Here is a 14,858-nt window from a genome sequence, read left to right as displayed (position 1 = left end):
ACAGTATGCAGTTTTGATGTAGTTGCCAAGGCTGAGCAGAACTCTATTCAGTTGTAACTGTAATACCGCTGAGTGCATGATAACTGCCACAAAGCTGCGCTGCTAACAGCAGAGACCACTTCCAGATTCCAGCTACAACATTTTTTTTTACTGGTTAAAATATTCTTCTCACCTGGTCACTGGATAAATTCCACACTCCATTGATTTTGTCATAAACTTGTTCCTTAGGAAGGAGTCTAAGCTGCTTATTTTGGATCAGTGCGCCTCTTAGTTTCAGATCCCGATACATTTTAGATGTTTCATAAGCTCTGAAATAAATGCAAATACTTTAAAATATAAATATTGCAGACACATAACAGGATAACTTGTTCTCTTTGCCATGACACGATGATAAGTACTCCGTTTATATATGTTGCTTATTATTGTTGCCAAGTCTCCTATTTGCTGCTCTTGCATGGACATGCACTTGTCATTTTGTGGATATTTTTTATGATGCTAGATAAATAAACTTTTTTTGCATTGGATTTGCTGGCTCTCAATATTTCTTATACATATAATGAGAAACTCTTCTTGTTGGAGGGACCAATAGCTATATATAGAAAACAGGCATCATGAAAAGATTGTATAACATTCACAAATATAGATATAATTGAGCCCATACCATAGTAGAATTTGTTTACATTATATCTATAATGTTTGTACAGTTGAGTCCATGCTATTGCTTTCTGCTATCAGCCATTTTGGACACAGAAGGATGCTCTGCATTGCCTTCAGTACAATAACTGCCAGAAAGTCTGGTTTGCTTAGAGGAGAAATCTTCCTCAACCACAACTCAGGGTTTAGTTTTTCCTTTTAAATTATCGCTGCTTTAAATCTAACGGCTAAATTGCCAAAACCTTGCAGGCTATTTCAGTTACCCATGTATGTAACTATCTGCAGCTTAGACAAACTCTTGAAATATTACACAAATGTCTACGAGTATTTATGTTATTAATCACTCTTTTGTATTAAATAGATGTATTTTAGGATTAACTGCCGTTTAATAGGAACTCAAAAAAAAACAACAGGATTTTGGTACACACCGATAAATCCGTTTCTCAGAGTCAGCAGTGGACACTGGAGTAATACTCATGGGGTATAGATGGGTGCGAGTGGAGCCGGCACATTAAGAACTTAAACCTGTGACTAGCTCCTCCCCCTCTATGCCCCCCCTCATCCTCAGTTAAAGAAATGAGCCCAAGAGGAGACGGAAGGAGAGAAAACCCCGGAGAGGGAGGAAAAACCAGACACAACGAGAACCAATATAACAACAATCACACCAGAACAACAAGTCAGAGAACGGCGCAGGGAGGGCGTCCAGTTTCCCCTGCTGACTCGGAGAAACGGATTTACCGGTGAGTACCAAAATACTGTTTTCTCCTTCATCAAGCATGGGACACTGGAGTAATACTCATGGGAACGTCCCAAAGCTACCCCCACTGGAGGGAGTGCGCTGCAACACCTGCAAACAGAACGGACAAAGTGAGCCTTAGAGATGCAAAGGTGTCAAACCGGTAGAATCGCACAAAAGTGTGGGTGCCAAACCACGTGGCCGCATGACACAACTTTTCGACAGAAGCCACCCTGGCAGCCGCCCAGGAGGGCCCAACTGAGCACGTAGAATGCGCAGAAATAGATACTGGCAGAGTCCGAGATGCAGCAAAATAAGCCTGACGAATCGCCAAAACAGATCCAGCGCGCCAGAGTCTGCCTAGAGGCAGGCCAGCCACATTTGGCTGCATAATAGAGGACAAACAGACTTACGCAACGAAGAAGTACGATCCACAAAAATCCTCAAGGCACGCTCCATTGGAGCGTGAAGAAAGAGTCCTCAGAAAAAAACCGGCACCACAATTGGCTGGTTAATGTGGAAGGAGGAAACTACCTTTGGCAAAAAACCAGAGCGGGTACGAAGCTCTGCGCAATCCTCGTGGAAGACCAGATATGGCGCACTGCAGGAAAGAGCGCCCAGCTCAGACACCCTCCTGGCCGAAGCCAAAGCCAGTAAGAGCACTGTCTTCCACGACAAAAACTTCAAATCAATGGTCTCCAGCTGCTCAAAAACCGCAGATTGAAGAAAAGACAGAACCAAGGGGAGATACCTTGGCGCTGGCGCTGTCGGGGGTACAAAGGGAGGCTGAATCCGAAGAACCCCCTGAAAGAAAGTCTGTACCTCCGGAAGCAAGGCTAACTGACATTGAAAGAAAATGGACAGGGCCGAAACCTGAACCTTCAGGGATCCCAACCGAAGACTGGCATCCAGACCTGCCTGCAAAAATAACATAAACGTAATAATAACATAATAAATGTCCCAGGCAAAAGGAGGTTGTAGGAAAACCCCTTTGCTCGCACCAAGACAAGTAGGGCTTCCAGATCCTATGATAGGGGGTTGAAGTAACAGGCTTCCTAGCCTGAAGCATGGTCGGAATGACCACCCGTGGAATGCCCCTGCACCTCAAAAGCATGGTCTCAACAGCCACACCGTCAAACGCAGCCACTGACGGAACGGACCCTGTTGGAGGAGGTGTGGTCGCAGAGGAAGCGACCATGGCTCGTCCACCAGGATTATCCGGAGGGGCGAGAACTAGCTTCTGCGGGGCCAGTCCGAGGCCACCAGGATGACAGTGACCTTCTCCCTCTTGATGCGTTTGAGCAGTCGAGGAAGGAGAGGGATTGGCGGGAACAGATATGCAAACTGGAACTGGCACGGAGCAATCAAGGAGTCGACCGCCACTGCCGCCGGGTCCTGAGTGCAGGAGCAATATCGGGGAAGCTGATGATTGAGCCTGGATGCCTATTTGGGGTACACCCCAATTTCATAGCAGCTGCTGAAATACCTGAGGATGAAGGTCCCATTCCCCCGAATGCAGATCGTGACAACTGAGATAGTCTGCTTCCCAGTTGTCCACGCTGCGGATGAACACCGCAGACATCACCACGGCATGTTTTTCCGCCCAGAGAAGATTGCAAGATACTTCTCGCATGGCTGTGTGGCTTCTGGTTCCTCCCTGACGGTTGATGTACTCCACCCCCGTGGCATTGTCTGATTGTACCCGAATAGGAAGACCTTTTAGCAGGGAAATTGGCTGAACCAGGGCCTTGTAGACTGCTCTCCGCTCCAGGACATTGATTGGCAGAAGAGTCTCCTGATGCGACCAACGGCCCCTGAAGCTGATGGTCCAGCACCACAGCTCCCCAGCCCCTGAGGTTGGCGTCTGTCGTCAGAAGGACCCAATCCCAGATGCTGAACAGATGACCCACTAGCAGATGACTGGACTATAGCCACCACAAATGGGATATGCGCGTCCTGGGAGAGAGGTGGACCAAATGATGCATCTGTAGATGAGACCCGGTCCATTTGGACAAGAGATCCAGCTGCAAGGTTCTGGAATGGAATCGTCCGAATTCCAAGGCCTTGAAAGAGGCCACCATCTTCCGCAGGAGGCGGATGCAGAGATGTACTGACACCCGTCAAGGTTGAAGGACGAGTTTGACCAGCCTTGTCCACTGGGAGGAACACCTTCTGCAGGGTTGTGTCCAGAATCATCCCCAGAAATTGGAGCCGCTGAGATGGAACCAGCTGAGACTTTGGGAAGTTGATGATCCAACCATGCTGCAGCAGCAAGTGATAGGTGGTCGACACCTTCTGTAGAAGCCTCTCCCTTGACAGATTGAGGAGGAGCTCGTCCAAATAGGGAACTATGGTCACGCCCTGTAGCCGCAGAAGGCCAACCATGGAAGCCATGACCTTTGTGAATACCAGGGGAGCAGAAGAGAGTCCGAACGGAAGAGCTCGGAACTTATAATGGGATTTCTGAATAGCAAACCACAGAAAAGCCTGATGCTCATGGGGAGGTACCGACACCAGAACCTCAGAGTCCAGGAGCTTGGCAATACCTCTAGCTTGTCTGCTGAGGACGGAAGGCCAGTTGTGAAGAACCGATTGGGAGGAGTAAACGCCAACTCTATTCGGTAACCCTGGGCTATGAGGTTTTAACCCAGGCGTCTGAGCAAGTGCGTTGCCATACGTCCTGAAAACAGCTGAGGCGTGTCCCCACCATGAAAGTTCCCAAGTGGGAAGGCATCCTGTCATGCCACAGGCTTGTCGGCAGACTTAGGGTCTTGGCGGCGGAAGGAAGCGTAAGCACCACTTCGTCCTTGGGATCCTTGTGAGGTGGACGAAGAACCTCTTGCGTGACCTCAGAATTTCGTGGGGACATGAAAGGACTGAAAGGAAGTACCTGAGTAGGCTCTCCTTGTAGCCGAGGAAGAGGAAGGCAAAAAAGTAGACTTACCACCAGTAGCCTGGGAAATCCATTTGTCCAATTCTGGATCAAACAAAATATCTCCCGAGAATGGCAATGCCTCCACCTCCTTCTTTGACTCTGCATCAGCCTGCCAGGAATGGAGCCAAATAGGCAGCAATAGCAGATATTGAAATACGAGAACCGAGAAGGCCCACATCCTTGGAGACATCCCCGATGTATATGGCCGACTCCCGTATATGCTCTGCCAAGAGAAGCAGGTCCACACATGGAATTCCCGAACACAGCCCTTTGCTAACTCCTCAGTCCACCGTTCTATAGCCTTGGAGACCCAAGAACTAACCAGGTCCAGACGCAGGAGTACCCCAGCTACCGTATAGAGAGACTTAAGGGCAGTCTCTAACTTACGGTCAAAAGCCTCCTTCAAAGAAGTCACCCACGGAACCGGTAAGGTAGTTTTCTTGGAGAGCCGAGAGACCGACGAATACACCAGAGGGGGAGTTTCCCACCTCATCCTATTTTCTGCGGGAAAAGGGTAGGTAGCCAGAAGATGCTTGGAGATCTGGAACTTCTTGTCCGGATGCTTCCATGCCACTGCCAGTTGATCGTTGACAATCGTTGAGCTCCTGGGAAATGGGAAAAGTAACATAGGTTTTCTATTTCTTACCAAATAGTGACACCTGGGTCGAAGACTCTGTGTCAGGCACCTTAAGTACCTGGCGCACCGCGAAGATGAGGGCTTCCAATCCCTAAGGGCCCACGTCCACCTCCTGGAGATCATCCTCCGGAGGGACCTCTTCATCTGAATCATGCAGGAACCCTCCTCCAGTGGGGATAAACGGTCCTCATCTGAGTCGTCTGACTGTAAAACCGCCGCCATAAAACATTTCTTGGGTGGCGGCTGCACTGGTGCAACCTGCACCTGAAAGGACGAACCCACCACTTGGATTAGACTCTCTATGGATCTGGTTAAGGCCTGAGCCAGGACGGTTCAGAGGACTCAACTAGCTATGTCGAGATACCCGACATTATACCAGTAAGGGCGGCAATCCAGGACGGACTGGGTTCATGTACAGGGGCGGTCACCGCAGTAGGAGCAGGGTTCCCCCCTTCGCAGGAATCACAAAGCAGAGTGCCATCTGAGTGAGCCAGAGTAATTTTAGTGTTACACTTGTTACAGGCAAAGAGCTTCTGCAAAGCATTTGAAGCTGCCCCTTTTCCTGTCCTAATAAGAACCAGGAGACAGATACTGTACAGCAAAAAAACCCAAAAAAACAACAACTCAACTCACAGGTACACAGTGACAGTGAGGAGAAGGTTTGGGGCTCCCGGGGGGGACTTAGGGGTAGACACCCCCCGGGAGGGTTAGGGTTAGGCTAGGGGGAGGGAGGGTTAGGCAACCCCCCGGGGGACTTAGGTTTAGGCAGCGGGGATGGGGGTGGTTAGGGTTAGGCACTTGGGAGGAAGTTAGGGTTAGACACCCCTAAGGAGGGTTAGGGGGGTTAGGTTAGTGGATACTTACCTATCCACGATCGGGATTTCCAGCGCTGTCGGGCTTCCGCTGCGTAGCACTCTGCTCCTGTCGGGCTGCCGACCATGCGGCCGGCGGTATTTCATACCAATTCCAGTGGCGGGAGCTGCTCTGCCCATGACCTTGACATGTACTGAGCGGAAGAGGGAACCCGTGCTGAGTGAGCGCCCGCCCTCGCAGCCCAGGAAGGAGCTCCGCCCCCTGCCGCCCTGGTAATGTCCATTGTCCTCCGGCAAGCCCTAAGGAGAGCCGCCGGGAGACACGCGCTACACACACAGACGGTGTGTGTGCTGTGTACAGCTAACCCAGCCTATCCCCGCTAGCGGGGAAGACTGGGAATACTCGCCCAGCCGTGCCGCCCAGTGTGGGGTGGACCTTGGGGGACCCAGACTCAGCCGCGTGCAGCTGCGGCGGGGTCCCCCCCCATCACAGCAGCCTTGCTGTGTGCTGTGGTCAGGGTAGAGCTTATTTCCCCTTCATGCTAGGGACCTGGAAGTAACGTGAGTGAGGGCGGAAGTGCAGTTCCATGCCCATTAAGGCCACATAAAGAAGAAAGTTGTCCCCTTGCGGGCTTGCTGCACTCGCCACGCTTCGGGCTCAATGGCTCGCTACATGGTTCTATTCCTCCTATATGCCCACTTGGCTGGTAGGGACTGACGCGGGACACTGGCTGATGATGATGTCAGGGTCCTCTCCATGAAGGGGATTTAGACATTACCCGGTGGATCAGGGACCCGGACGCGCGCCTCATGAGGCGGCAGCGGTCCTCCCCAGGCGGCTCCCACGGTGCAGGCAGACAGGGGCTCTGTCTGTCTGTGCTGATTAAATAAGTAATAACAATAATTTAAAAAAATAAAACATAGAGCATGAGATGCTGCCAAGGACCGGCTCCCTCTGCACATTTCATAAAGGTGAGGATGAAGGGGGGCGGGGGGCATAGAGGGTGGGGAGCCAGTCACAGGTTTAAGTTCTTAAAGTGCCGGCTCCACTCACCACCCATCTATACTCCATGAATATTACTCCAGTGTCCACTGCTTGATGAAGGAGAAATTTAAATTTTTCAATATTTTGCTAATGAGCACGATCACATTCTTTGAAGAGGTTTATCTTATGGACAGAAGTTTTGTAGTAGAGTAAAAATTATGAACACAAGCTTCGTTACAAACTATTGCATGTAAACAATGTAGACTGTGATTGAGTAACCCTGGCTAAACATTCAATATAGATCAAACATATGTTCGATTTTACCAGCTCAGCACGTTATAATTGCAACTGCCTTCCCCCGAAAAAATATATAAAGGATTACCTGTGTACAGCAATAACGGAAGTGAAGAGCCGAGGACTCCCTGGTACCACGTTTGTAAATATAAACTCGAAGCGAGTGTTGTTGCATTTTGTCAATATGTAGAGTGCTTCAGTCTGGCCTCGTAATTTCTGTTGGTAAATAAAAATATATGAAATGTGAAACATAAGACAGTAGTCAGATTCTAAGGGGGCGATTCAATTGTTTTGGGCGCCGTGAGAATCAATGGGCGCCTAACATAACAATTTAATTGTTTTGGGCACCCATTTTTTATCGGGCTTGTGGCCCCCAATTACACAGGGTTTAGCAGCATATATCGGCTAAACCCGTCTAAAGTCCTGGTTAAGGTGCCCAAACCATGGACTTTTCACACATTTCTGCCCACCATATCAGGAGGCGTCAAGTGAAATGCCGGCAACTGTTTGCGCCTGAATGGAGCAACAATTAAATTGCTCCATCGGGCGCCCGGCACTGTCAGCCCCTGGCTCAAACATTTGAATAGCTCTCCCTAAGTGTCTTATTTAGAGCTGGATGCATTTGTGCTTCGAAAGTACCCATAAAAAGATATCCGGAAAAAGCATACATATGAGGGTGTGCTGAGTCGGACTTACCTCTAGATAAGTGGTTCTCTAACTTGGTCCTCAGGACCCCTAACAGGTCACATTTTCCAGACTGCCAGCAGATGCCCGGGTGTATTACAAACTGTCACATTTTAAAGATTCACTGGTGACCTGGAAAACATGAACTGTTTGGGGTCTGGGGTACAGAGTTTGAGAACCACTGATCTAGATGCACCCATCTCAAAAACATTAGTATTTGCTCCACGTGCATAAATGTAGTAAAGCCTAACAGTGCAATGTTGTAAGGAGACCGAAGTTAAACAATTCTTTGCGACTTGGGAGAACTTCATAGGGACTCTTCCCACAATTTATTATGTTAAAGTATATGTTTTTCAGGCATTATTATGTATTTCTTACAATAATTTGTCTGATACTTTTTATATGTACCATTTTATTTTCATTTTTTTTATTTTTGGCTGACTTTTATTCTGACCTTGTTTGTCTCTAGTCTGTTGGATCTAGGACCATATAGCTATTGTTTCCAGATGCAGTTGTATTGACTGTTTCTATGCGACTGCTGACTCCACTGTATAATTATGGGTGACACTTGTTTCGGGTTCAATAAAATGATTTTGGAAAAATAAAATAAATGATCCCTTTGAGGATCATTCACTATGTCGGCAGAATAATCGGGGAAGCATTAATGCGTTTCATTTTCTTCCATCTACGGAACTAATTCAGAGTCTCATTCACTGTCGATGTTGAGTGTTGTGCATTTTACGGCTACTGCATTTGTGTGCGACAAATCCTAAAAATCCATACAGCGCCTGCGTTACACTGTGTGTTCACACAGAGGCTCGGTTGCTGTTGAGATGTACGTTATCAGAAATCTATTGGAAATGTGCTTGGTGTTCCTGGGCTGTGATTGAGGGGGTGGCTATACAGACGCACGGAGTTGGTCCGCCTTATGGGAGTATTGCTGAACTGGTTACATACACAGACACTTAATTGCTCACATTAGAGGCTACAATAGGCCTGAAGCAAGTTTAGATGGTGTTACTGATGGTGGTGTCTAAAGACCCACCATGCGGTATTACAGCCACTGAAGACAGTCAAAGTGGGCATCTCAGCCCTCGCACAGTCAGACCTACACTTGTACACCAGGAGACGCTATAGCGATTGCAGCTGCGGGCGACTCTTAATCAGCCCCTATGTTCCATAACGCACTATGCCTGCATTGTCCAGAATGTCCATGTGAATAGCTCTTGTGATTCTCTTGGGGATTAGTGATTACTTTTTAAAGTACCAACATAAGCTACCCCCTGCTCTGGTCACTGTCAGTTGTATGGATCGCATCCGAGACAGAGCAATGGGCTGACAGCCTCTGCGCTGTACCTGGATACTAAACAGGAAGACATTTTACTAGTAGCAAAAAGGAAAGTGTTGGACAGATTACCAGTCAGGAGCTACACCACAATGATCGTACACTTACTGAGTTAGCTGTTCTTGTAGTAATGTTTATAATACAGTTGTAGCCAACAGCTATAAAACAAAACAAAGAAAGCGAATTAAAGGTGGAATCGCTCTGCAAGGTTAAATTAAAAATCACAGTAGACAGAACATGCTGGGAATTGTAGTTCAGCACCAAAGGGCCACACAGATATATTAGCCAAATAGAATAGCTGCAACATGTGATACTTACCAAGATTAACTCTGGGTAGTGCAATTGAATGCCAAATTATTCGTAGATTGGTCACTAAAAGCCGTCCTAAAAGTAAGAACAAGCACTTTGACTATAAGTACAATAACAAAGCAGACAACAGATACTACTGTCTTTCAATCCAAGGCTTCAGTCATCAAAGGGTCTATTTACTAAGCAGTGTTAGGAGACAGAGTGAAAAGTGATAAGAAAGTGATGAGGTGCCAGCTAATCAGCTCCCAACTGTCATCTCACAGGCTGTGTTTGAAAAATTACAGTTGGGAGCTGATTGGCTGGCACCTTATCACTTTCTTATCACTTTTCCCTCTGTCTCCTAACACTGCTTAGTAAATAGACCCCTTAATAACCTTCCTGAGGAATAATGGTGAATAATGGCTTATTTTACATACCCACACATACTTACAGCAGGCCAGACATGTTGCTGTTCAGCGGGCCAGCTAGAGAACAAAGTAACTGGAGAATGTCAAATTGGATAAGAACAAGCCATTCGGTGCTCATGTGGCAAGATATGATCCCTTACAATGCAATAGATGTAACTAAGGCCTGTTAGAAGATATTGCCAGATACAGGCCAAAAGTGGTCATTTTACCACTGTATTTTTCAATAATTTGCCCAATAATGATTGTGATCGATTTCATTAGGGTCATTATTGGACACTTTTGGGATCACCCACGTGACACTATTGTGCCAACTGTCTTCATTCAACTTACATGTTATGGTTTGTGTGGCCAGCATAACACAACAAAATTTGTTTTCAGTAATGCCCACGATTATTGTTTTGGATGTAATCTATAGTCCCCAATCATGCCTAAAATCACCTTAAACAAGCCAAATAGTCAAAGGTAATTATTTTTTTAGTGATCAACCACGTCCCCTCCAAGGGGCACAACTACATGCACATACACCATGTGCAGGACCCAAGAAGTTATGAGATTAAACCTCTCAGTAGCGTGAAACTAGCCCAGTGATAGCTGCCTGGTGCACTTCAAGGACTTTATATTACCCCTAATTTTGGTAATAAATAAACAAAATACATAAATGTAGAATGATCACATGCGCTCCAAACAACACTTGAGGTTGGGAATTATGCAGCTCTTTCCCATAGAGGAAGGAAGATTGTGTTGTGCAGGCTGCATGTCCCTCATTGTGATCTCAGATGTGCTTTTGGCGATACATGACCCCCCTGAATTGCACAAGAAGTCACCTGATACTAAAGCCCGTTGCCCCAGGAAAATTAGTTAAGTTTGGTTCTATTCTCTGCTTTATGCCCCACCAAGCTAAGTTAATGAGAGATTGGGCTATAAAGCAGATAATAAAAACTGTTGCCAATGAGGAATAACAGGATTTTGGTACTTACCGATAAATCCCTTTCTCCGATTCCACAGGGGACACTGGAGTTCAAGACAGTGGGGTATAGACGGTGGTAGAGTAGAGCCTGGCACCTTAAATAATTTAGAAGTGTGACTGGCTCCTCCCCCTCTATGCCCCATCAGCCCCAGTTTAAGAACTGAGCCCGAGAAGAGACGGAGGACAACAGGAAAACGAGGAGAAGGAGAAGACCACAGAACGGAACAAGACCGACTGAAGGAGAACAGAGGAAACCACTGCAGGGAATCATGCAGTCACACAACCATAGAAGGAACGAAACAACTGGCAGGTATGCAGCGCTGGGCGGGCGTCCAGTGTCCCCTGTGGAATCGGAGAAAGGGATTTATCGGTAAGTACCAAAATCCTGTTTTCTCCTTCATCCACTAGGGGACACTGGAGTTCAAGACAGTGGGGACGTCCCAAAGCCAACCTCCTGGGTGGGAAGCGCTGAGAACATGCCAACCCTTTGGCCAACCGAATAGGGACCGCCAAGAACCAGAGGTTCAACGGAAAGGCAAGAGCTGAGGATCAAATGTCGTGAGCCAGGAGACAATCAGAACTCCCTGCGGAACAGACACAGAAATACCACAACTTACAGCGTAAATAGAATGGAATAAGCGGCTAGCGAGAAAACACCCTCAGGTGAGAAGCATCCTAACGCTGTAAGCTGAGCTGAAAACAGACCAAGCCGGACTGTTGGGAGCAGAGAATTCCAACCCGAATCCATATGAGAAGGGCAGTAACCCGAGAACAAAACTCGAGAAAACCGTACCAGATTCAGAAACAGAAAGCTGCAACAGTCGCAGATAGCAGAATACCAGCACTGTTGGACATAGTCATAAAGATACAAGTATAACGATACCAATCTACAGAAACAGAGCTGATCCTGTCCACAGACTCCTAACAGAGTATGCAGAGAGGTAAAAGTCAAGGCCGAACAGTCACCATGAACCATTCTGGAAGTCCAACTACTACAAAGTTGTAAACCAGCGGAAGGGAGAGACCATAGAAGTCTCCAACGAGTGGAGATCACACTGGGAATGAGGCCGAGGCAGCTTCGAGAGGATTGAGATTACAATACCTGTCAGAGGGTCAGACAGCAGAACAACCCATTCTGAAAACAGAGTAGAAAACAGCGACTGAACACCTGCAGTCGAAAAGCAAATCACAGCCACAAACTTCAAAACAACAGATGAAAGTGCGTAGGCAGTACCAACCGCTGGCCTGAACATAGGGTGAACAACCAGGATACCCTAGTAGTTATAGAGCACGGATGCAACAGCCACGCAGGAAGCTACCAATATAGGGAAGCATTCCATACCACAAGGCTAGAGCACTAGGACAACCCTGAAGGTACCAGTCAGGTACCCGTCAATGTGATGAAAACATCCACAGAGACTGAACAGGAAATCCACCAGGCCCCCTGCGTAGGACATATTGACTGTCACACTTTAATGTAAAGATGTGCACTAGACCCTCAAAGCGCTTCAGTCCATAATCCCAACAGATCTAGTAGAAGAGTGTCACTAATCTCAATGTTGAAACTATGCACCAGGGAAGCTCTAAAGTGTAGAGCCAACTGATTAAAAAAGCAGATGGCTGCTAGGACCGCAGCTAGGGTGCATAAGAGAGAAAGCGGCTATGCAATGACAGGTTGAGCATTAGTGGGGTAAGCCCGCTTACCTGTGAGCGGCCAAAAGCCCTCTGGACGCTATGTAGAATGTCACTGACCTTTTTCATCTCACAGCAACCTGCCCCGTCAGGTATAGGGAATAGCTTCAGTGGGCTAAGACCCAATGCTCTACAGCACGGACTTCAGTCTGGAGATGTTGCAGTAGAAAACACTGTATAAACTAGCAAAATGTTAGTGGAGGCAGGAAGGTCGTTCAACAGGACTCTATACCTGAGCTTGTTATATTAGGGATGTGTATCCATATAGACATTATACCTATACCACAAAACGGTCTACTAGTTTAAGTATCAGTACATTAACACTTATAATGGAGAAGTGTGTATTACGCCCATCAATCTAATAAAATCCAGGCCTGACCCTGCCTATATCGGCGGGGGCCCTAGGCCTTCATGTAATTTAACAAATGAATCCCTGATTACAGAATAGAACCTGGATTCTCTATGTACAGATAGAATGTACCTAGGGGCCCTTTAGAGACTCATGTTATTGAGATATGTGACAAGACAATAATATGGAGTACCGGAATCTATACTGAGAAGGGTAATTGTACATAGACAGAGTGCATTAGTTATCCCGAGAAAGGAAGAGACATATCTGTAGTGATAACCAATAGGGTTAAAAACCAGGTTTTGCCAATTATTAGAAAATAAGCATACAAGTAATGGGAATATATGAGTATATATACACCCGTACATACAGATAAACCTAGTTGCATAAGAAGGCCATCTCTTTGAAAGGGAAGAGTAGTGCCAACATAGCAAGTTAACTTGTCAGACTCCTGCATCGGGAGATCAGCATGCTATATTTATATATGTCCTGCTATATCCTGCATTCTCAGTGTCTTATAAGTTTGCTACCAAGTGCAAAGTTAAAATAATCATAGATCACCCTAAAGGGGGGCGCCATAGATAGGGACTAACAAGAAGGAACTATAACCCCAGGAGGATGTAAGTACATATCTTTATATACAAGAAGGCCCCAGTCATGTATAGGGTTCATAATAGAAGCAATGTCTATCACTATGTAAGCTGCAGAACGTGACTCTAGTCTACAGAGCCACCATTTAATAAATATATATATATATATATATATATACACACACATATATGGATAAGCTGACAGCTTTGGTAATCGCAGGCGGCTTCCCATCCGTGGAAATATAGGTACGTACACACACCCACATACAAATCCTTAGGGAGAGATGGTGTAAAGCGGAGTTATTGTACCAACTACTGGATGAGGAGAGTCCAGACTTCAATTGCAGAATCCTTCTTTTAAATAAGCTAGGTACCAGACATAAAACTGATAACAGATCCTACCTCTGCCTTATAAGGATAAGAAGCGATATATATATCTCCACATATGCATACCTACATACAAGATTAGTAGGTGCGATAATATTTAAAATTAGAACATGAGCAATACACGTATATGTTCTATAGCAGGGCTTAGTATAAATACATGTGGCTTACCTCAACGCAGGGAGACTGCTCAAGTGTTGCGTGTAGCCATCAGCCTGCTACGGTGTAATGGGCAGGATATTTTATCAGCGTGCTGTCCCAGACTGGTATCGAACCTGGGACCCTTCTGTTACTGGAGTGCTCGCCTTAATCAGTTGAGCTATATATATGTGCAGAAGAGTAACAATCCACAACCTTAAGGGATTACTGTCCCCAAAAAGTGAGCTGTATTCTAACAGAGCCTTCCCAACATATTAAAAGGGAGACCTGTCCCTTGGGAAAAACCACAGCGCAATCCCCCCATCTAAACAGGGGATAAAGGCCTGCTGTTGTTATTAACACAGCTAAAGAAGTGGCCGTCCCAGCCTCTAATGCTGGGCCACAGGGATGGTAAGCCCAATATGGGATTCTCGTTCCTGAGAATGGATGATTCGGGAGGACCTGACCCAAGGCCTGCCCCCTCAGCCAACGCTGGGTTGAGACCCAACCCAATGGAGAGTTCTCCTCACCCACAGATATCGTTTCAATATTTTTGTATATGTGCTGCCAAAGCGTGCACTGGAACGCTTGTCAACCTTGCGCAGTGTGCTAATTAACCTCTCTGGAATAAGGCTTGTCCATAGACCACCCGATTAGCAGAGTAGAAAAAAGGTATACACATACATACTATATATATACACATACATACTATATATATATATATATATATATATATATATATATACACACATCCCTATATGGGATTACATATACATCTACATACACACACACACAACACGTACATTGTAGGCGCCGGGACACGGGGAGCGATCTGCAGAAGTGACAGAGATGACTCTTACACTGCGCTAGGGTAAAGTTATACCGCGCTGTGTGCGCAAAATGTCCATGCTAGCCTGGAAGAGTCCCGGCTAACATAAGC

General features: G+C 46.5%; 1 protein-coding gene across 1 annotated transcript in view; it reads right to left on the bottom strand.

Moving 5' to 3' along the window:
- Positions 1 to 14,858, bottom strand: part of BBS5 (Bardet-Biedl syndrome 5) — a 38,984-nt gene that overhangs the window by 13,843 nt on the left and 10,283 nt on the right. The window contains exons 3-6 of the mRNA XM_088474905.1: positions 9,401 to 9,466; positions 9,191 to 9,240; positions 7,142 to 7,269; positions 173 to 308 (exon numbers count right to left, since the gene is read on the bottom strand). Coding sequence (XP_088331031.1) covers positions 173 to 308; positions 7,142 to 7,269; positions 9,191 to 9,240; positions 9,401 to 9,466 — 380 coding nt within the window. The remainder of the gene's footprint in view (positions 1 to 172; positions 309 to 7,141; positions 7,270 to 9,190; positions 9,241 to 9,400; positions 9,467 to 14,858) is intronic.

The sequence above is a fragment of the Taudactylus pleione genome, unplaced genomic scaffold (genome assembly GCF_031769625.1).
Source record: "Taudactylus pleione unplaced genomic scaffold, aTauple2 ptg000156l, whole genome shotgun sequence".
In the NCBI taxonomy this organism is placed as follows: domain Eukaryota; kingdom Metazoa; phylum Chordata; class Amphibia; order Anura; family Myobatrachidae; genus Taudactylus; species Taudactylus pleione.
This window is presented reverse-complemented; position numbering and strand designations above follow the sequence as displayed.